Source organism: Lemur catta, chromosome 3, assembly GCF_020740605.2.
Source record: "Lemur catta isolate mLemCat1 chromosome 3, mLemCat1.pri, whole genome shotgun sequence".
NCBI classification, from domain to species: Eukaryota; Metazoa; Chordata; class Mammalia; order Primates; family Lemuridae; genus Lemur; species Lemur catta.
The window spans coordinates 28,033,599-28,056,198 of NC_059130.1; the positions used below are offsets into that span (position 1 = coordinate 28,033,599).

General features: G+C 44.2%; 2 protein-coding genes and 1 non-coding gene across 16 annotated transcripts in view; all 3 read left to right on the forward strand.

Annotated features, from left to right (window-relative positions):
- UBAP2L (ubiquitin associated protein 2 like) overlaps positions 1–17,154 on the forward strand; it is a 43,210-nt gene extending 26,056 nt beyond the window's left edge. For 3 of the 14 annotated variants that reach the window (XM_045545182.1, XM_045545178.1, XM_045545181.1), the window contains exons 15-28: positions 929–1,118; positions 1,876–1,930; positions 2,704–2,878; positions 3,228–3,300; positions 4,288–4,483; positions 4,569–4,657; positions 6,442–6,495; positions 7,137–7,218; positions 7,958–8,175; positions 8,631–8,736; positions 13,516–13,583; positions 14,898–15,092; positions 15,507–15,557; positions 16,366–17,154. In XM_045545182.1, the coding sequence (XP_045401138.1) occupies positions 929–1,118; positions 1,876–1,930; positions 2,704–2,878; positions 3,228–3,300; positions 4,288–4,483; positions 4,569–4,657; positions 6,442–6,495; positions 7,137–7,218; positions 7,958–8,175; positions 8,631–8,736; positions 13,516–13,583; positions 14,898–15,092; positions 15,507–15,557; positions 16,366–16,461 (1,648 nt within the window). In that variant the 3' untranslated portion in view covers positions 16,462–17,154. Of the gene's footprint in view, positions 1–928; positions 1,119–1,875; positions 1,931–2,703; positions 2,879–3,227; positions 3,301–4,287; positions 4,484–4,568; positions 4,658–6,441; positions 6,496–7,136; positions 7,219–7,957; positions 8,176–8,630; positions 8,737–10,141; positions 10,544–13,515; positions 13,584–14,894; positions 15,093–15,506; positions 15,558–16,365 lie in introns of those variants that run through there. The other 11 variants (XM_045545186.1, XM_045545183.1, XM_045545185.1 and 8 more) reach the window with 4 other exon arrangements.
- On the forward strand, positions 6,918–7,053 carry LOC123636280. Its single transcript, XR_006734472.1, has one exon. It is a non-coding gene; the product is annotated as a small nucleolar RNA SNORA58 (small nucleolar RNA).
- A 1,442-nt stretch (positions 17,155–18,596) lies between the features above and the next one.
- On the forward strand, positions 18,597–21,370 carry HAX1 (HCLS1 associated protein X-1). Its single transcript, XM_045545192.1, has 7 exons — positions 18,597–18,808; positions 19,345–19,607; positions 19,785–19,972; positions 20,427–20,478; positions 20,648–20,754; positions 20,881–20,971; positions 21,115–21,370. Exons 1-7 carry the CDS (start codon positions 18,756–18,758, stop codon positions 21,198–21,200), a joined length of 840 nt encoding a protein of 279 aa, XP_045401148.1. The 5' UTR covers positions 18,597–18,755; the 3' UTR covers positions 21,201–21,370.
- The last annotated feature ends 1,230 nt before the right edge of the window (positions 21,371–22,600 follow it).

The following is a 22,600-nucleotide window of genomic DNA, read 5'->3' on the forward strand; positions in this document are numbered from 1 at the left end:
TTGAGTATTTTGAGATACTGTTACTAGGATTACCTGTGACTATAAACAGAAATATACCCCGTGGGTACTTTTAGAATGTCCAGGCATAGTTCTAAAAGATGTGTACAGCACTTCTAACAGTATCTTGGCATTTGCCACGGCTAAAAACGCTGTTGGCACTTCTTCAGCACTTTGGTGTGGGACTCATGCCTGCCAAGGGTATAACTTTGAACTCCTAGGAAGGAGGGAGCATTAATATCTTAAATTAAAAGGAACCTTACCAGTAGAACCTTTTCTACCTCCTGTGATAGTTACGAAGGAGGTTCATCTTTAGCAATAGAAAATCCTGGAGGAATTTCAGGAGAGTAGGCTGTTTATTCTCAATCCTTAGAATTTAAAGATACAAATGTCTGGCCCTAGTCTAGATCTGTGGAGTCATAACTGCCACTGATGCATCTAAATATTCTAAAATGTTCCTCTCAGGAAACTGTTCTACCAGTAATTTTTTAAATCTAATAAGGGTTCTCCAAGGAGCCTGAAGCTCAGAATTCCTTAAAATGAGTGTGAACAAAACATGGCTTTTCCTGTGCTTGGGGTTCAGGTTAAACTAATGTATAGAAGGGACAAAGAATAGTGTATCCTTTCTATCAACTGTTAGTCTCTTTTTCTTATAATAGCAGAATGTAGGGGAACAAGAGGCTTTTCTCTTTCTTTAAGAATTGAAGATATTTTAAACTCTATTCTTAATTCAGATCTCTGGCATTATAGAATGTGGAAATTCCTAGTGTTCTCAGGAGAAAATTGTGGCAGTTTCTTTTATTTGTTGCTGGAAATGTTCTTTTTGATTGAAATCAGCTTATTCCAGTAGTAGATGTCCAATACTTCCTTAGTATCAGTAATCTGCTCTATTTTGTTTCTCTGAGATTTTCCTTCTCTTCATTCCCCACAGTGAATCTTCATCTACAATTTCTTCTAACCAGAGTCAGGAGTCTGGTTATCAGAGTGGCCCAATTCAGTCGACAACCTATACCTCCCAAAACAGTGCTCAGGGCCCTCTTTATGAACAGAGATCCACGCAGACACGGCGGTACCCCAGCTCCATCTCTTCATCACCCCAAAAGGACCTGACTCAGGCAAAGGTAGTGGCTGCAAGTGCCCCCCTGGGCATTGGTTAGGAGAATAGTGGGCAAAAGTCCCTGAAATATTTGTGTTTTACTTTTCGGCAAATGGTACTAAGAAACATTGGATGTACTAATTGAGAAGCTGAAAACACATTTCTATGGTTAGGAAATAAAAGTTCTTTTCACCAAGCCTGGAGACTCATGAGCCAGAAAACCATACTCTTTGCACTAAAGATTCATTGTCTCTAGTAGAATCAGTCTCAAGTACCTGTCCTGTCTTCTGGGAAGATGTGAGTGCTAGATTTCTGGGTGCATATCAGTAGACCTCACCTTGCTATGTCCTGGCATGGTGACAGGGACAACATATGCGAGAGGTGATGTGGAATGACTGTCAGATGCAGCCAGCAGAATAGATGGTTTGGCTGAACGGTGGTACCTCCCACATTCTCCCCCAGGGATCACTGTATTTGGGCTTTGGGCTTCCCTATATCTATTTTGGATTTGTGGTATCCTCTGCAGTTTGCGGGGGGGGGGGGGGGGGGGGTTGCCTTCTTTTGTTTTCGGTCACACAGAGTTGGTATATCTATCTAGATTTTGTTGTTGTTTAATTTGTATTGCTATTTTGATTCTTTGGATGTCTGCATTGTGTTAATCCTTTGGTTAACGTGCAGAGTTTCTCCTAATGGTTTGTTGACCAAAATTAAGCTGAGTCAGTACTTAATTGCCCCATTCACATGAATTTGTCTATTTCTTGCTCCTCTGTTTGTTATACCAGAATGGCTTCAGTTCTGTGCAGGCCACGCAGTTACAGACCACGCAATCTGTTGAAGGTGAGTGTTCTCTGGGCTTTTTCCTCTCAGTTGTAGTGTGTTCCCTCCCCTCTCAATAGTTTTGCATTTCTTAGACTGTAGTGAAAAGAGCCCTGGCTCAATGATCAAAATATTTGGTTATAGTCTGTGTGGTTTACACTTGCTGCTTAATGTCAAACCATCCTAAGTTTCAGATTTTCTATTTTAAAACGGTGATAATTCCATTGGTTCCCTTCATTGAACAAATGAGATCAGTGCTGTGAAATGCTTGGAATTAAAAAGAAAGAAAAGATTTCTACTTAATACAAATGATGCATATTTTTTTTGTTTGTTTGTTTTGTTTTGTTTTTTTGAGAGAGAGTCTCACTCTGTTGCCCGGGCTAGAGTGCTGTGGCGTCAGCCTAACTCACAGCAACCTCAATCAAACTCCTGGGCCCAAGTGATCCTTCTGCCTCAGCCTCCCGAGTAGCTGGGACTACAGGCATGCACCACCATGCCCAGCTAATTTTTTCCTATATATTTTTAGTTGTCTAGCTAATTTCTTTCTATTTTTAGTAGAGACAGGGTCTGGCTCTTGCTCAGGCTGGTCTTGAACTCCTGAGCTCAAACGATCCGCCTGCCTGGGCCTCCCAGAGTGCTAGGATTATAGGTGTGAGCCACCGCACCTGGCCTAAATGGTGCATTGTTAAATAACTCATACTCTTGTTTTGGGGGCAGCCCAGGACTGTAGTCACCTCTTTACTTGCAGACACTGTTTTTCCTCTGGTGAGGTGAATTCATTACTTTATTTCCAGGTGCTACAGGCTCTGCAGTGAAATCTGACTCACCTTCCACTTCTAGCATCCCCCCTCTCAATGAAACGGTATCTGCAGCTTCCTTACTGACGACAACCAATCAGCACTCATCCTCCTTGGGTGGCTTGAGCCACAATGAGGAGATTCCAAATACTACCACCACACAACACAGCAGGTGATTAGGGGTGAGAATGGAGGTTGGGGTTGGTGAATAGCAGTAACAGAGCTTTGTGGTTCTATCTTATTCCCTCTACCTGGCAGAGACCACATTAGCCCTGCTTTTGTGGTAAGTGGGTGACCTAAGAACTGTCAGAAATGAAGACAGGAGGCTTGTTATATTTTCCCCTTTCAGCATCTACTCTTGCTTTAAATGCTCGCTACCCCGGCTGGCCATTGTGCTTACCATTTGTTCTCACACCACTTTGGTCCCATATTTTACCTTATTTCCTTGCTCATGTTCTTGACTGAAGCTCCAGTTCAGGCAGCTGTAACACTGTGGCTGATGGTAGTCTCTTTTCTGACAGCACGTTATCTACGCAGCAGAATACCCTTTCGTCATCAACATCTTCTGGGCGCACTTCGACATCTACTCTTTTGGTAAGTGTGATGCTGTGAGGAAGTATGATTTTCTTACACTTATGAAACCCTAAGATTCTCTCAAGAAGGAATTCTTGAAAATTTTTTCATGAGGTGGCAAAATGATAATTGATTTGAGGTTTCAGGATAAGGAATTAAGGGATATTGGGAAGCCATGAGAGGCAGAAGAATCCACAAATATTGCAGAACTCTGGAGAACAGTCCTAAAAGCCTGGAAGTAACTTTCTAACCAGCCCTCTTCTCCCCCGAAGATAGGTAGGCTTTGTGTGCTCTGACAAATTCTGTAAGATCATACCTTTCTAACTGGTAGAGCTGTTCCCCTTCCTTTGTCTGGGGCATGCTGAATATAATCCTGAAAATAATTAGTGTGGGGCTGGACATTTTTATGAAAGTAGAGGGCAGATGAAAGCTTTTGGTCAAAGAATTACACTGTTTCAATTTATAACTACTATTTGTAGAATTAAGCTGAGGTTGTAAAGAGAGGACCCATTTGGACAAAGGTGTCGGGTTTGCCAGAAGCCTGGGGAAAGATATGTGGGCTAAGGCTTTCATAGGGGTCTCTCAAATATGCAATTTTAGGTTTAAAGTTAGAACTTTTACTTTTTTCTAGCCCACCAACTGGTCTCTTGGGCTGGACTAGTGAAGTACGGGAGACATTATTCATATCCCAGCTATCTCTGTCCCCTTACCAACAGTGTTTATCTTTGAGGAGTTTGTTCCCATCCACTTTCCTGTATTTCTGAACAGGATGATGAGAGGCAGTGAGTCTTGTACCATCTTTGCCAGATGAATCTTGAGGAATGTGTACCTGGAGATTCTAACTACTTTGGCAGAGGGCACCCTGGCATCCTGCCTTGGACTTTTTAATTGGGAATTTGACATGATGATAATATAATCAGCTGAAAGGATTGTTTTGTCTTTACTGACCTATGTTGGTAATCTCTATTTTCTTATTCTCTCCTTCCACTGCCCCACCCCCCTTTGAAGCACACAAGTGTGGAAAGTGAGGCGAATCTCCATTCTTCCTCCAGCACTTTCTCTACCACATCCAGCACAGTCTCTGCACCTCCCCCAGTGGTCAGCGTCTCCTCCAGTCTCAATAGTGGCAGTAGCCTAGGTCTTAGCCTAGGCAGCAACTCCACCGTCACAGCCTCGACTCGAAGCTCAGTTGCTACGACTTCAGGTAGCCTTGTAAGCGGACGGCATTCCTCTGGGATGGAGGAGATAAGTAATTGTGTGACAGGATAAAAATGTAATGTCTCTTCTAGGAAAAGCTCCTCCCAACCTCCCTCCTGGGGTCCCGCCATTGTTGCCTAATCCGTATATTATGGCTCCAGGGCTGTTACATGCCTATCCGGTAAGTGGGGCTGAAGGGTCTTTTCTAAAAGGTGAGGATGGTGTGGCTGCTCTTTTTATAGCTCTAGCTTCAGGTGGAAGACCATACAGTTGTCCCTTGGTATACACTGGGGATTGGTTCTAGTACGCCTGCTTTACCAAAACTCGCACATACTCAAGCCTGCCATTGGCCCTGCAGAACCTGAGTATACACAGGTTTCTAAGGCCAAAGGCCAGCATATTCACCTGGAATCTCTTTTACTTTCTTAGAGAATTCTTTTCTCTAGTTGGATTGATTGTGTAATTCTGGGGGTCTGACCTCCACACAGAGTTCTCTGACTCATTCTGGGACTGTCTGAGAATAAGTGGCTGAGAGTAGTAGCTTTTTGCCCTGGTGTATCTTTTATCATCTTCAAGTATTTGGTACCTATTAAGATGAAAGGTATTTATGAAAAAATTTTAAAGATACTTGTTCTTAGCCAGGCATAGTGGCTTCAGCCTGTAATGCTAGCACTCTGGGAGGCCGAGGCAGGAGGATTGCTTGCGCTCAGGAGTTTGAGACCAAGCCTGAGAAAGAGTGAGACCCCATCTCTAGTACAAATAGAAAAATTAGTCGGGTGTTCTGGCATGCACCTGTAGTCCCAGCTACTCAGGAAGCTGAGCCAGGAGGATCACTTGAGCCCCCCAAGAGTTTGAGGTTGCAGTGAGCTACAGTGACGGCACTGTACTCTACCCAGGGCAACAGAGGGAGACTCTGCCTCCAAACAAACAAACAAACAAAAAGACCAGCCTGGGTAACACAGTGAGACCCCATCTCTACTGGAAAAAAAAAAAATTAGCCAGGTGTGGTGGTGTGTGCTTATACTCCTAGCTACTTGGGAGGCTGAGGCAAGAGGATTGCTTGAGCCCAGGAGTTCAAGGCTGAAGTGAGCTATAATCATACCATTGCACTTAAGCCTGGGTGACAGAGCAAGACCCTGTCTCTTTAAAAAAAAAAAAAAAAAAAGGCAAAAAACCTGTTGTTGTCCTCTTAGAGGAAATCTAGATAAAGATCACATACATGAAACATCCAAATAGGACTCTTATGCATTTTTTTAAAGGAATAACACTACCTTAGTACCTGGAAATTGGAAAAAACAAGAATAAAATAACGAGTCCTTGGCTGGGCGTGGTGGCTCACACCTGTAATCCTAGCACTTTGGGAGGCCGAGGTGGGAGGATCGCTTGAGGTCAGGAGTTTGAGACCAAGCCTGAGCAAGAGCGAGACCCCATCTCTACTAAATATAGAAAAAATTAGCTGAGCATGGTGGCACATGCCTATAGTCCCAGACTGAGACAGGAGGATCGCTTGAGCCAGGAATTTGAGGTTGCCGTGAGCTAGGCTGACGCCACTGCACTCACCTGGGTAATAGAGTGAGTCTCTGTCTCAAAAAAAAAAAATGAATCCTTTCTGGAAGAGATAAATTTTAAGCCTGATTTTGAAGGCTATATGAGGATAGATTGGTAGAATAGTGAGTAAAGCAAACTATTCATATATAACTTATGTCTGCCCTATTATTGCCAAGAGGCCAGCCTAGTTGAATCAGTGGTATGTAGCTTCAAAGACAGCTTCAAGACCTTTCATGAGTCATTTAATCTCTTTGTACTTCACTGTTTTCTTCTTAAAGAAAACTGAAGGAAATAATCTATGACCTGCTCTAACCAAGAATGAGGATGAATGTTTCTTTTAGAATTGGCCTATCCCTTAGTTCCTTGGTTTGCTAACATGACCAGTTCCCATTATTGTTACATATTTATATCTTTCAGCCACAAGTATATGGTTATGACGACTTGCAGATGCTTCAGACAAGATTTCCATTGGTGAGTATGTGGGGCACAGCTTTGGAAAAGAGTGATTCTAAAATTAGTGTTGGGAGGATTATCTCAATTGTTCCATTGATAAGTCACAGGTGTAGCTCTTTGTCATGCCATCTCGCCATACACACACTTTAAGATATATTAGAATATAGGGGCTTGGAAGGTTGGTTCTAACAGAAGGTATCTTTTTTTTTTTTTAAATCAGTTATGGCATCTTTGAAGTAAATACATTTTAACCTAATCTGTAGTCCAATAGGGTACGATGGAACTCTCTGGGTGCTTTCTGTATGTCCCAAACATTTTAAATTACAGAAAGAAAGATCCATTTTCTCAGTAGAATAAGCAGAATAAGTAGATTGATAGGAATGATGTCTGAAGTGTTGGAAATATTATTGATCTTGATGCACCTTGATAGGTTTTCAAGTGGGCATACCCGTAGACCTTGCCTGACTGGGCTAATGGCCAGGCAGGGGGGACAGTGTATGCAAGAGTAATTTGGAGTTCGTGCCAGCTCTAGCCAGCTTAATCAGTGGCTGGATAAATTGCAGTGCTCTAACATTCTTCTGCTTTTTACTCTGTACAAATAATTCTTATATTGGGGAATGAGTGCATTGACTCTCTGCTCTTTTCTTCCTCTTTTCTAGGATTACTACAGCATCCCATTTCCCACACCCACCACTCCGCTGACTGGGAGGGATGGTAGCCTGGCCAGCAACCCTTATTCTGGTAGGACTGAGATGGGGCTGAATAAAGGGAGATTGTGTTGAGATTAATAGCAGAATCCTGATTAGCATCAGGAAGGGACCTGGTTCTCACCTTAATTAAGGTTCTTTGGTAGAAGTATAGAATGGATATATAAATCAGGGTTGGTAGATTCAGAATCCTGCTTAAGGTGGACATGTGGCAGCTTTTTACTTTTCATCCCACTTTTTATTGTCTTCCTGTTATTTCTAGATGATATCTTGACTTGGTTTCAAGCCATTCTCCAGCTTTTTCTGGAAAGTACAGTGGTTGACCTGGCCTTCTGTGCTCATCTCTGCCCCTGTACTCTACTCATAGTGGCAATCTCATTGCCTTGCTAGGCCTTGGGCCTCTTTTTTTTTGCCTGACCTATCATTGTCCTTCAAGTCCGGCACAGGGTGTTCCCCATGGAGGAGCAGAGAGGAGGAAGAAGGGGGAAGGTGAAAGCGAACACGAGTGGGCAGAGAAATCGTGCAGGAGCTTTATTCTGGGAGCCTATCTCTGCCACAGTATTGCACAGTTACTCAGCATTAGTCTTTGACTAGCACTGGGCTAAGTGTGTGCTGAGCAATGCTACGTAGAGCCACAAAGAAATGTAATTCAGGGAATTGAACTTCAACAGTCTTTGAACGGGATCTCTTAGAATTATGTGAAACCAGAAGAGGTAATTCTACAGTGGTGTTGGGGTGAAAGAGGCAGGTACATTTAGCCTCTCCTGTCACAGGTGACCTCACAAAATTCGGCCGCGGGGATGCCTCCTCCCCAGCCCCGGCCACAACCTTGGCCCAACCCCAACAGAACCAGACGCAGACTCACCACACCACGCAGCAGACATTCCTGAACCCGGCGCTGCCTCCTGGCTACAGTTACACCAGCCTGCCATACTACACAGGGGTCCCGGGCCTCCCCAGCACCTTCCAGTATGGGCCTGCTGTGTTCCCTGTGAGTACCTGGCCTTGGTCTGTCCTTGTGGTAAAGGATCCTCGCCCTGGGCACTATCCTAGCTACTTTAGTAATGGATAAGAAGGAAGAGTTTCCACCTCCAGCCTGTTTCTGTCCTGGGAGGGGGAGTGGGGTTGGAATTGGTGGAATGAGGATAGAGATTGTCTGTTCTTAGAATTGGCCACAGGAGGAATGTAATACCATATAGCTTTGCTTCACTCAGGCTGTCCTTCATTCCCTGCTCCCACTGCCCCTTTCCCTTCCTCTAGACTACCATTTCTTGACTTCACTGGTAGATTCCAAAAATATTAGTAAGCCCATTTCACTAAGCCAACTGTGGCCAGCCTATATCAGGATAGATAGCCATTTGAATGTACAGTCCCTGGAGTAGGACAAGTGGGACAAATGGTATTCTGTTGCCATTTCATTGTAGTTTTGGCCTTTTTGCTCTTCAGGTGGCTCCTACCTCTTCCAAGCAGCATGGTGTGAATGTCAGTGTGAATGCATCGGCCACCCCTTTCCAACAGCCGAGTGGATATGGGTCTCATGGATACAACACTGGTAAGCTCACCTTGGCCCTGGCTCAGTGGTGTCTCTGGGATGTTATTGGATGAATTTCAGGAAGGAAGACTTGGTGTTGAGAAAATGGGGTTGGTAAGGGTGTGCTGCTGCTCCAGATATGATTGTTAATGCTTGACTGACTTGGGTGTCTGTGGGAGCAGCACCAACAGAGGAGGTTGATACTGGGACATGTGTCTGCTATTCATGATGGGACTATCCAAGCATGTGTGTTGGCTAATAGAATATGTTGACTGGCCAAAAGTTTGGGTGGGAAGTAGGGCAGGGAACCCCAAGATTTTGCTGAAATGTCAGTGGAAGCAAGTGTTAATATGTATGATACTAATAGTACAAAAGGGTATATATTCAGCGATTAGAAGGGTTAAGTGGGTTTATAGCTAACACACTACGATAGATTTGGCTTAAATCTCTTTGTAGTACTACTTTTCTTATGTGGCTCCTTTTTTATTCCCTAGCTAGAAGACCTAAGACACGGAGAGAAAGGAGTAGGCATGACTATTCCATAGAGTGAGAACTGGACTGGGAGAGTTGGACCTTTAGGTTCCTTCATTTGTATGGCTGGTCTCTTTGCAAAGTCCATTTGCACATCTGATGTCAGGGAGGGAAGTGTAGGAATCCTCTGGATAGGTACTGACCTAAAAGATACTTAGCCTATCCCTTGCTTCCATACCTGCAGCTTCCTCCTCTTTTGGAGGACAGGGAGTGAGAAGCAGTCTTTGAATAAAACAGTTTCGTCTACTTTTTTCAGTGACTTGTAGGTGAATATGGGGAGTAGGTTGCTGTGATTGCTAGGGGTCGAGGGATGTCCTTCAGAGCTGTCAGCTCAATTACAGTTTCATGGTGATTTGGATGGAGCAAGTGGGCTCCAGGTGGGTAAATTGCCCAAGGTTTTCAATAATTGGGAAACTGTCTGAGCTGACCACAGAAGGCAGTAAGGCTAGGAACTCACAACCAAGGTGGAGCTTTGAATTGTGCTGTATGAATTAGAGTGAGTCATGATTTAAATTAAAGAAATCCTGAGAAGCATCATTGAAATTTATTATCTACCTCCTTGTGGCCACCCCTTTTCACTGAGCAAGGTCCACCCTAATCCTTGGTGGGGAGAATTACAAGCTTTTTTACTTGGAGTGGCCCCATTCCGAGAACATTTTAGGTGTAAGTCGTAGCTGGAACAGGTTCAAGAATTTTAAGAGGTAGGTGATTAATATAAGAGAATTGGCATACCTGATCATGGAAATCCTAGCTTCTCATCTCCCTTAAGATTTCAGAAACCTGTTGTAACAGCCCTTTGAGAACCCCCAGTTCCTAACCCCACAGAGGGCTCTTGTCATTCTATTCCTCATCAACCTCTAAATTCATTTATTTTTATGTATTTGATTCCTTTTAGGAAGAAAATATCCACCCCCTTACAAGCATTTCTGGACGGCTGAGAGCTAATTTGGCCCAAGGCTGGGGGCTGTGTTTTGTGTGTGTGTATAAATTTGCACTGAAGTCTTGTTTCAGAAACCAGACCACTGAGGAGAGCCTGCTGAGCTGAGGCCATGGCCTGCGTGGCTTGGGGAAATGAGTTGGTGGATACCTTCTGGGCTTTTGAACTTGCCTGTCCCCCATTTCCCTCTCCCCCATGTGTCTGACCCTGTCTTACCCATTTCGAGTTCAAGCGGTGCAGCACCTCCGAAGCATCAATGCACACACCTGCTGTTGCTTTTGATTTCTGGAAGGCATGTAGTTTCAACTTGTAACAAAAATATTTGTAGTCTTCAATAAACTGTGGTATTTCTTTAGCTAACTCTGGCGTTCTTTCCGTGCATGTCTTTCTGGACACTAGGAACCAATGTTGTGCTATGTGTGGATGAAGGGTGGAGGGTGGCCTTTTCAATCAAATCCCAGCATAGCCAAAGTACTGTTAACTTTTCAGTATGATGGTTTTATTAAAGTGGGGGGAGGGGAAACAGCCTCAGTTTCCAGCCTGTTGATAGGTTGGTAAAGAATACTATTTGTAGAAAATCCCTGATTCCCCATGCTTATATTGCTTCACTTTTCCATTTAGATCTTCCCTTTGCCTCTGACATAAGCAGAGGAAAAAGGACAAATAAGTTTGGAGTGTCATGTTATGGTGAAAGGCAAAATAGATGGTGTTCAGAGCTGTTAAAGAAGTATCTTCCAAGGCTTAATTCCCACATCTGGTTACCAAAGGCCAAGTGGCTGAGATCTGATAAAAGTTCCTAGTGATCAGCTAGTTGATGACTCGGGCTTTGTGGAAACTGTGCTAGCCTAGAACATGGTCTTAGTCCCTCGATGGCTTATTAGAGATTGTGGATTATAAGTCGTTTTGCACTTGTGGGTGTAGCTAAGGATGTGTGGGAGTGGTTTGGTCAGACATCTAGACTATGGAAATTCTAATCCCCACCCAGTCCAACCATCGGCCCTTTGTTTGTAGAGTTAACTTAGGTCACCACCCTTGGTTAATTGGAAACCAAAGTGTTCAGCTTTCCTTGTATTTGTTCTCAGCCCTCTGGAATAATTTTGCTCTGTGGAGTGTGACCAATTTCTCAGTGGCTCTCATGCTGGGAGAGATTGGCTCTTGTTTCTCCTCTGTGCCATCACATTGTGTTGGTATTATCACTGTTGGGAGTGGAGGATAGGGGGAGGGGTGTTGATGTTGGAAGGAAAGCAAGAGAACTGAAGATCTTTCTAATAACTGGTGAGGGGTAGAGAAATCCCATTATTTTCTAGGATCTATAATGCTTACATTGAGGCTGTTGTGGCCACTACACAGTATTCTTATTTTTCCTGCATTTTCAGTCCCTTCAACCCCATATCCAAGATAAGGCCTCTGGACTAGAAGCTAGAAATTTTTAGCTAGCCTCGCATCTAGAAAGAATGAGACCGGGTAAGGTCATGTTGGAGCTAAATTTCTCACTACCACCCAGCTTGTGAATCCAGTTAGTCATTTCTCCCCTCCTATGGCAACCTAGCCTCACTTTGCAGAGGGTGACTAAGCTAGTTTTTTTTTTTTTTTTTGTCTTTGAGGTAAAGATAAATTGTTGTCTCATAACTTATCTTAAAAACGTTCTACTTATATCTTCTTTATTCCATCTTCATTCTCAACCCTTCCATATGAACCTCCTTATCAACTTAGATCTTTTCCATAACTGAACTCTGTTCTTAAAAGTTATGCCTATTACCCAGTGATTTGCCAGGCACCTGGAGTTTGAAAAAGGAAGGAAAAAAATACTCCATTAGCTCCTTAAGACGTTCCTGTATTGTTGCCTTTTACTTCAGTGCCTTTAAAGTGTAGAGAGTTGATACTTGGGAGATGGGGAAGTGTTTTCTCTTGCTTGGTTTTTATAGTTCTGTTCTTTTTCCTATTTGGTGTTGCTTCTCCCAGGAGCTATCTGGACTTATGATGTGGGAGGGTTTTCCAATGCCACTTCTATTGGGAAGATTTTTAAAGTGACTGTCTAAGGTGGGCTTAGCTTTTGAAGGCTACCTTTGTCCTAGGCTTTGGGAGGATTTGGGTTCTGGAGTTTGAAGAGGGATTGCTGTTGAATTGGTGGGTCATTGGAGGATTCCTTATTTGTGATCTGGTCACTTGAGCACAGTGCTTCTAAAAAACTTTTCCAAGAAAGTGCAGAGAAGGAATGTGTACCTCTGAGGGGAAGGATCCAAGTACATAGATAGAAATGCAAAGATTTTCCTGGAGCTTCACTTTGTCATCATAGGAACTGATACATCTTTTTTTTTTTTTTTAAACCATGCTTTACTTTCCTAGTTAAATTACTTTTCCTCAAATCTTTGTTTAAAATATGCTAGTTTATTTATCCCATGGCTTTTCCTATCTTCTTGACCCATTTCCCTATAACCTAGGAATTAGAGTGTAGCATGTGTATTTGAGGAGTACAAATTACAATGAGGTGTTTTACTACTATGGTTTCCTTAAAGTTGTAGTGATAGGGAGTTTTTTCAACAGGAAACATGGAAGTCGGGATATGGGTTAGAGCTTTTATGTCATGGAGAAGCCGAAGTTGTAAACTAAAAGTAACATTTGGTTTTAGTGCTCCACCTATGCTATAGGAGATAGCCTACTGTCCACTTTCCTACCCTTTCTCACCCCACTGTGCTTAGGCTTAAATTGTGTAAATGGAAATGCATCTTTGTGCCAGCCCTTTAAATCGTAAGTATGTAGCCTAGACACTTCAAGACTGGAGAGGCTGGACTAAGTGAGCTGAGGCTTTGAGAATGAAAGTGCTCTTGGGGATTAAATTGGACCACTCCTTTAGTTCCTACTTTATGTTGTGGGGGCATGGATTTTAAGCCCAAAAGTGTCTCTTCAGCAAGAGAAATAGCCAGACTACCGAAGTCTTCAGGGGCAGGATTGAGTGTAGTTTGGGTAGATTGATTTGAAATGGACATTAAAATTAAAAGTTTATTACATTCCTGTTGGGTTTTGGCACAAAAGTGTTTTGAAAATTGTATATCCTAGTAAGGCTTGGTTATATCCCCTTGTCCTCCAAAAAACAACTCGCCTCACTTTCTCATACATATACTCAGCACACTCCTGGAAAGAGCAAAAGAATCTTTAGGGAGACTTTGTGTCATGAACTCATTTCTCAGGACTAATGTGAAACTGGAAAACAGACCAAAATTCCCTTGCAGTGGTATAGCTAGAAAGGCTACATGTAGATATCACCACATCCCAGAAATAGGGATCAGGCAGCTAGCTGAGCTAATCCTCCTGTCTGTTTCCTCCTCCCCCAGGTGTATCAGTCACCTCCAGTAACACGGGCGTGCCAGATATCTCGGGTTCTGTGTACTCCAAAACCCAGGTAGGTGCCTGGCTCTGGACAGAAGTGGAAAAAGAGAGATGGACATAAAGGAGGTGGAGTTGAAATGTTAGAAATAGAGTGGACAAGAACAGCCTTAGGAGAGGTGTCAGGAATCCCACTCTACCTTTTCTAAATGAATGGTCTTCTCTAGACTTCAGTTTCTCTTAAGAAGTTTAAATTTAGCCCTCTGAGAACAAAACAAGAGGAATGTAAATAGGAAGGTGAGGTGTGGCAAATTGTTGTGTCATGTGATTTACTGTGCAACTATCCTGGTCCTTTTACCAACCTACTCCCAAACTTTTTCATAAGTTTCCAAGAGAATGAGTATGGGAATGAAGGGAAACTAGTTGATTCCATTCTTTGTGAGTTAATCTGTAATAAAAAGGGGGAATGGCAAAGGAGACAACCCCAAAACTAAGTGAAGCATTTGAGTTATCCACGGGTTTGTGTTGTACTGCTTTTATCTTCCATCAACATAAATAAAAGCTTGTGATTGCTCATGCCTGTAATCCCAGCACTTTGGGAGGCCAAGGCAAGAATCACTTGAGTCCAGGAGTTTGAGATCAGCCTGGGCAACATAGTGAGATCCCCTCTCTACACAAAATTTCAAAATAGCTGAGCATGGTGGCGCACATCTGTAGTCCCAGCTACTTGGGAGGCTGAGGTGGAAGGATTGCTTGAGCCCAGCAGTTCAAGGTTACAGTGAGCTATGATCATGCCACTGTACTCTAGCCTGGGGAAACAAAGCGAGGCCCTGTCTCTTTAAAAAAAAAAAAAAAAAAAAAAAAAAGCATTAGGGTGGGAGAGGTTAAAAAAATTAAAAAGATAAACAATAATAATTAAAAGCTTGCTATAAAGTTTTAGAGGTTTGGGGGAAGTGCTTCATGACCAAGACCTTCAACACTTCAAACATCTCAGTGTGTATTTATTTTGAAATATCCAAGGAGTTCTAATTTCTGCCCAACTCCAGGAGTAGGATGCCAAGAGTAGTCAGCAAATTTCACAGTGTTCCTATGTGACATTCAATTTTACAAAGTGCTTTCACATTCATCATCTTATTTGAGCCTTATAATAAGAGAGGTCAGTAGCATCCCTATATATGAGGAAACTGAGGCTGAGAGATTAATTTGCCCAGGATTACATGGCTATTAAAGAGCAATGCTGGAACTGGGACCTGAATATCTGATTTCAGGTACACTGTCCCTTCTAACACCATGCTGCTTTCTGAGGGTGGGGGAACTTGGGCTCAGAAACTCCCGGAATTAGTTTGCTGATCCCTTTTACTCTCTCTCCTCCTGGCCTCCTGGATAGCAGTCCTTTGAGAAACAAGGTTTTCATTCCGGTACTCCTGCTGCCTCCTTCAACTTGCCTTCAGCCCTAGGAAGTGGGGGGCCCATCAATCCGGCCACAGCTGCTGCCTACCCACCTGCCCCCTTTATGCACATTCTGACCCCCCATCAGCAGCCGCACTCCCAGATCCTTCACCATCACCTGCAGCAGGATGGCCAGGTAATAGCCCTCCCTCCTCTCTCCTTTCCCTTCCTCTTTCTTCCTGTCCCTTAAAACTGCCTTCCCTTTCCTTTTCTTACCCTTCCTTACCACCACCTTCACCCAGTCCCTCCCTAGTGCCAGCCATGGGCGACAGCACATACAGACACAAGCGCACATAACATGAGCGGCCGGTAAAGGAAATGTCAGGGAAGGGGCCAGAATGAAAGCTTTTTTGCCCAATTCCTTTGGTGCCTCTCTTCCACCTCCTCCCTTGCCATAGTTGTCCTGGTCCCATCAGACCTGGGTCACACCTCCCCTCTTACCTCTCCCAGCCTTCCCCCTTCCCTGGCATTATAGCTTTCCCTTCTAATGGTGGAGTTCTATTGTCAAAGTTTGTCCCTTTATTTTCCATATATCCTGGTTCTGCCTCAGCTACCATATTTGCAGATGATTCTCTGTTGCCAGCGCCAGCAGGAGGAGCAGGTAATGAAATTGAATGATGATATGCTTGAACCCACTCCTTTTCAGTCTCCATTTCACCTCCACAGCCTCAGGGAAATTGAAGAGAAAAGACTGCGCGGTCACAAATCGGGATACACAAACACAAACACCTTGCTGAGCTCTCTGGCCTCCCTTCCTTTCTCCTCCTCCCCTCCCCAACACCCTCTTTATATTTCTGCCTTTCCCCAACTCTGGAAAACACCTGGGTTACTGGAATGGAAAAGATTCTTGGGACAGCATCTGAAGCCTGAGGCCTCAGACTGTCTCTCCTACCTTGCTTGAAATGGACTCACAGATGTGATGTGTGGTAGGGGTGGAGATTCGTGGGGTGGTGCAAGTAGCCTCTTTAGAGCTTCATCATGGAGCTGGCTGGGGAGCTAGAATAAGGGCTTCCTTGCTCTCAAATGACAGCTTTCCAAATTGAGGCATTCATGGGAATCAATGAAAATGAAATTGCCTTGTGATCACTCATCTGCAAGAACAGGGGAAGATGGTGGGGTAATGGGAGAAGGTAGAATTGAAAGTAAGTGGAACTGACTTACTATCTTGTCTCCAAAGGTATCTTGCCCTCTTCATCTTTTCCTTATTTAAAGGTCAAAAATGCCTTCTTGCTTGTAAGAGAGAGGCTCTAGCTGCTATGTAGACCATATTTTCTATAGTTGAGAACTAACAGTAGTAAGGGGAATGGGAGAGCAAGACAATTTGCACATCTCCACCTGAAGATGTTACAAATTTGTCGTACTAACTAGATAACTTTTTTCCTCCCTATCATCCTCCCATTCCCCTGCAGACGGGCAGCGGGCAACGTAGCCAGACCAGCTCCATCCCGCAGAAGCCCCAGACCAACAAGTCTGCCTACAACAGCTACAGCTGGGGGGCCAACTGAGGCCCTGGACCCTCTTCTCCTGGTCCCATCTTCTGAGAGGGCTTCTCAGCCTGGAAACTATGGAAACAGCATCAAAGAAAGAAAGGAATGTGGGGGGGGTTCCGCTGCCCCCCACCCCCAGCGGCCCACCCCATGCCTCAGCTTCATGTCTGTCCCATTCCCATACCATCCCCACCCTGTTGTATGTATTATAGGATTTGTATTTTCTCCTTTTTTTTTCCCCTTCCTTTCCTCTTCCTCCTCCTCCTCCCCCCTTGCATTCAAGATTATGAAACTTTGCTGTGGGCCTTGCCCTTCCTTCACTTTCTCCTGTTCACCCTGGTGGTGTATGGGTGAGGTGGGGAGGGAGGACCCCCAAATATATATCAGCCCAACAGCCCTAAGTCTCCTCCTTTATTATTAGGAAAACAAAAGAACAACAAAAAAATGGCATCATATGAACAGCATTGTCAGATGAATTAGTTGAAGTGTTCTTTTTTTTTTTGTACTGTGTCCTCAAATTTAATGGATTAATGTGTCTTGTATATATAAAAAGAAAACCTCTACCTTCAGCCTCTGCCCATTCTTGCTCCATCTAGGATATCCTCAGTCTCGGCGATGACCAGCTTGGTGAATAAGTATTACTGTACCAACAGGGCCTCATCTAGCAGGCCCCCAAAGGCGGTGGAATAAAGTGAAATCTTCGCCCTTTAAGAACTCCTTTGAACTTAATGTGCTAGTAGTATCTTGTCCTTGAGGGGATTCCCTTCCCTTCACCCCTAAGAATTTCATAACTGGTGACTGGAAAGAACCACCATAAATTTTTATTTCCTCCAGAAACTGCTACATCTACAGCCGATTTCACGCAGTAAAGGGAGAGGGCTAGAGGAGACTGGGTGGAAAGGGGAGAGGATTAAGAAGGAGCTGACACTATTTCAAAGGAAAAAACAATGGCTTTATGGGGTCTTTTTTTTTGGAGACAGAGTCTCACTCTGTTGCCCGGGTTAGAGTACTGTGGCGTCAGCCTAACTCACAGCAACCTCAATCAAACTCCTGGGCCCAAGCAATCCTGCCTCAGCCTCCCAAGTAGCAGGGACTACAGGCATGTGCCACCGTGCCCAGCTAATTTTTTTCTATATATATTTTTAGCTGTCCAAATAACTTCTTTCTATTTTTAGTAGAGACGGAGTCTCTTGCTTGCTCAGGCTGGTCTCGAACTCCTGACCTCGAGTGATCCTCCCGCCTTGGCCTCTCAGAGTGCTAGGATTACAGGCGTGAGCCACCGCGCTGGGTATGGAGTCTTAAGTGTAACTTGGATCCAGGCAAATAAACTGAAAAGTGAGGGAAGCGTGCACTGTTGTCTGGCAAAACTAAAGCTTGGGGTCCGTTCCTCCTAGAAGTAAACTAAAGTACTTCTTGCTTCTTGGGTGCTTTCTTGTGGTATCGCTATACTCAATCCCTTGAAGAGGAGGAGTCTTGAGCAAGGCCTGGCATAGGGATGGGTACAGGAAGGAGAGGTGGAGAGACTTTGAAAGTCAATGATAGGAAAAAAGAGATACTTATGGCCCCAAACTCTTCCTTCCTAGGACCTTCCACTATCCTCCTGTCCCTTCAATTTCTTACCAATCCTTTATCTTGCTGGTTGCAAAGCCTGCTTGGAAAAATTAAAAGAATCCTTTATGCTTATGACAGACTCCTTCCTAGCTGGAGAGGAGGAAGTTAAGTCCTTGCGTTCCCATGCCTTTATCACTACTCAATTCTGGGGAATTTAATACTAGAAGGAGCTTAGTAAAACGTTTTTGTCCACCCGATACCAGATAGCACCTAGGTCAGTCTAGAAACAAAGAAGACCGAGAAGGAGGCAAGGTGGCTTCTACTGGCCGTCCCCGAGTGTGGTTAGCCGGGGGTGAGGAAGGGCCTCACACCGGTCCATTTGTGCGGTTGGGCTGCCCTCTGGCGGCTTCACCTGGGTACCATCCAGAATCAAACCCTCGAAACACCTTTTTGGACCGGGTTGGTCTGCAGGAAGAAGAATCGGCTTAGGAGGGAGGTGGTTATTGGAAAATGGAAGTTCGTTGTGCCCATTAAGCTAACAGGAATCTGGCCTCTCAAAGGCGGGGTAAAGTCAGTCTTCAAATTTGAGAGCCTTTCCACGTCCGGCTGAGAGTCGTTTTACGACAGTGTGGCCGATCGCGGGCTTGCTTTGCGGTAACGTGGACTGACGCCTCGCTCAATTTCCGACAGCGTAACGCAGATAGCCCCCTGGTGCGAATGGGCCACGGTAGGAGTTTGAAAGTTCGAGTCCCAATACGGGAATGAGCCTCTTTGACCTCTTCCGGGGTTTTTTCGGCTTTCCTGGACCTCGGAGGTGAGAATAGGTCCAGCTCGGACAAGGGTGGGGACTTCTGGGGAGAGCTTGACCCCTTACGCCATATTTTTGGGAAAACATTCTCTTCCCCACTCTTTCAACTCCTACGGAGAGGACAGAAGCCGAAACATTGGGCACTCACCCCGCGACCGCGTTGGTCGTTAAGAGGAGAAACAGCACCCTAAGCCTTTCTCCAACCTGGGATGATGCAACAGGGACACGGGCGGGGAAGACAATGGGGGTCCGGGGAACAGGACAATGAACAAGTGAGCAGGACCTTGGGAGAGAGGGGAGTGGCTGGGGGATCCTGAAAAAAACCGATGGGAGGTATTTGAGGGGAGTTGCGAGGTGCTGACTGACTGATAAAAACAAAACCAGAAAGAATTGTCAGCTGTTATGTTTTGATTTGACAGGTAGTCCTCTAACCCTCTCCCCATCTTGCCAGACCCTTGCTTTTGTCCCACTTTGCCACCATGAGTTGAATTTACGGCTTAAGTAGTGCTGAATCTTGGTGGCCAATCTGCCTCCACTCTCAGCCACAGAGATACCTTTTTTGGAGGGATGACTCGGGATGAAGATGAAGATGAGGAGGAAGAGGAAGAAGAAGGAGCCACCTGGGGCCGTGGGAGCCCGAGGTTTGATGGTCCCCAGCCCTCTGAGGAATTTGGCTTCAGCTTCAGCTTCAGCCCAGGAGGAGGGATGCATTTTCACGATAACTTTGGCTTTGATGACCTAGTACGGGATTTCAATAGCATCTTCAGCGAGATGGGGGCCTGGACCTTGCCTTCCCATTCTCCTGGTGTGTGACTTTCCCTGAGGGAGAACCCTTGGTTTCTAGTCCGTTGGTGGGGGAAATTAGGAGCCTGCTGGGAGTAGTTGGGGGATGGGAAGTATAAAAAGACTTGATGATTTCCAGGGAGACTTAAAGAGCCCAAGTCCTTTCCCACCCCAGCATCCACCTTTCACTTTTCTGCAGAACTTCCAGGTCCTGAGTCAGAGACACCTGGTGAGAGACTGCGGGAGGGACAGACACTTCGAGACTCAATGCTTAAGTATCCAGATAGTCACCAGCCCAGGATCTTTGGGGGTGTCTTGGAGAGTGATGCAAGAACTGAATCCCCTAAACCAGCACCAGAATGGGGTTCCCAGAGACCTTTTCATAGGGTGAGTACTCCATCTGGGTCTGAAATGAGAGCCTGTGGGAGACCACTAATAAAGGACAAAGACTGGAATCCTTGGGTGAATCTGATAGACTTGGGTGGGAATCCTAGGCTCTCCACTTGGTGTATTTATGTGTTTTCTATATTAAGCTTCTTGTAGGATTTTCTATGGGGGAAAATGGGAGTTCTGCTGTTTCTTTAAAAAAAAAAAATCACTGGTCTAGATGATTCTTGGATAAGGCAGGATTGTTTGAGGAGGATAGGAAAGTATTTCAGGAATGCTTTTTGGAAGAACAATACATAAAACAGCCAGGAAGGAGGAAGGAGTAAGGAAGTAAAACTATCCTGAATGGAACTGTTTCTCCTGGGGAAAGGGGTTTTAGAGCAGTTTGAGGTCCATGACCCTTCAAGTTTCAGATTGGAAGGTGTCTTTTTACCTACTGTGGCTTCTTCTGCAGTTTGATGATATATGGCCTGTGACCCCCCATCCTAGAGCCAGAGAGGACAATGGTGAGTCTGGAGGGAGAGGACATTTACCAGCCCTCTATTATATCATTCTCCTGAAGTTCTGTCTATTTTCCCTCCCTGAAGTTTCTTCCTGTCACACTTGTCCTTTTTTTTTTTTTTTTTTAACCATGGACCCTTTCCTTCCTGGTTCTTCATATTCTTGCCCTTCCAGATCTTGATTCCCAGGTCTCCCAGGAGGGTCTTGGCCCAGTTTTACAGCCCCAGCCCAAATCCTATTTCAAGAGCATCTCTGTGACCAAGATCACTAGGCCAGATGGGGTGAGTTGAGAGAAAGGGGTAAAGGAAACTGTGGCCAGAGAATGCCCTGAAAAGAGGGATCTGTGTAAAGAAACCACTGAACATAACTTTTAGTGATGTTAGGAATATGGTGGGGACTTCTTGTAGACAGTAGAGGAGCACCGGACTGTGGTGGACAGTGAGGGCCGGACAGAGACCACAGTAACCCGACAGGAGGCAGACAGCAGTCCTAGAAGTGGTAAGTTAAGAGTATGAATCAAATGGGTCCATCTAAGACTCCTTGGGGAGGGGGAATCTTACTCTTCTACCTTTTAATATTTCTCTCCTGTGTCTCTACCCAGTCTCTTTCATTTAGCCTATGTGTATGACTTTCTTCCTTAGATCCAGAATCACCAAGACCTCCAGCCATGGATGATGCCTTTTCCATCCTGGACTTATTCCTAGGACGTTGGTTCCGGTCCCGGTAGCCTTGTTAACCCTCAGTGGCCTTTAGGTCCTTTCCACCTCCCACTGGTTGCCCATTATCAATAAGCTTAGCTTCTCCTGTCACCTTAGGGCCTTGGGTATGTGGAATAGTGAATTTGGGATATGTCAGTATATCACCCAAACTGACCAATAAAACCTTTATTTATGCTAATTTCTTGGTCTTGTCAAGGCTATTTCATCTTCTAGAACTATCCAGGGCTTCCCAAATTATCTTTTCTTTTTTCTTTTTCTTTTTTTTTTTTTTTTTGAGACAGAGTCTTACCCTGTTGCCTGGGTTAGAGTACCATGGCATCAACCTAGCTCACAGCAACCTCAAACTCCTGGGCTCAAGCAATCCTCCTGCCTCAGCCTCCCGAGTAGCTGGTACTACAGGCATGCGCCACCATGCCCATCTAATTTTTTCTATTTTTAGTAGAGACGGGGTCTCGCTCTTGCTCAGGCTGGTCTCGAACTCCTGAGCTCAAACGATCCACCCGCCTCGGCCTCCCAGAGTGCTAGGATTATAGGCATGAGCCACTGCGCCCGGCCCCCAAATTATCTTGGCCCCCAAACTTCTCCTTATTTCTTAATTTTTTGTTCCACTTCCAAAACCTGATTTTGATAGAAAATGATTTTCCTAAGGAGATAACTAGAGTTAATCCCAGGAAAATTTCTAGAAAGAGATGCATCAGATTCCCAAAAAAGTAGGGATAATTGCTTCCTTGAGTGTGGGATCACTGGATAGATAGTTCATGAGATAATTTGAGGAAGTACATGGGGAAATATTTCTTAAATTACTGGCTATGTTTTTGTTTTTAGAGTATTAGAGGAAATATAACTAGCACAAACATTACTAGGTCTTTTTCTCATTAAAAAATTTTTAACACTATGGTTAAGAGTGGCAGATCTTACACAGTTAATGTACATCCATCCATTCCCTCTGGAAACCCCACTAAAATGACAGCAAAGGAATTTTTCTAAAGAGGTGTATCACAAGAACAAAGGACAGGAACTAATAGTGATGAAACTTTGTCTTTTTGGGGTTTTTTATTATATCTTTTGGGAATATAAGTTGTTGATTTATTGTAGCTGAATTCGTCTTTCCTTTGTAGTTAGCTCTATCTTTTAGAAATGTCTTATAACCCAAGGTTAAAAGGATACTCTTCTGTGTTATGTGCTGTAAGTTTTATAGTTTTGTCTTTTTCATTTAGGATTTTAAATACCTGGAATTTATCTTTGTATATAGTATGAACCTGGGGACCAATTTCATTTTTTCCCCATTTGGAAAAAACACATACAAATATATAAATATTTCTTTATTTATAAACACACATGCACATCCCTGTTCTTTTCTGTTAATCTATTTGTCTATCTTTGTGCCCATATCACACTTTTAAACACT

Excerpts from the sequence above, each read along its gene's own strand:
- HAX1 (XM_045545192.1), top strand. The coding sequence starts at position 18,756 with ATGAGCCTCTTTGACCTCTTCCGGGGTTTTTTCGGCTTTCCTGGACCT. Across the intron at positions 19,973-20,426 it reads CCCAGAGACCTTTTCATAGG|TTTGATGATATATGGCCTGT; the intron begins GTGAGTACTCCA and ends CTTCTTCTGCAG. Across the intron at positions 20,479-20,647 it reads TAGAGCCAGAGAGGACAATG|ATCTTGATTCCCAGGTCTCC; the intron begins GTGAGTCTGGAG and ends TTGCCCTTCCAG.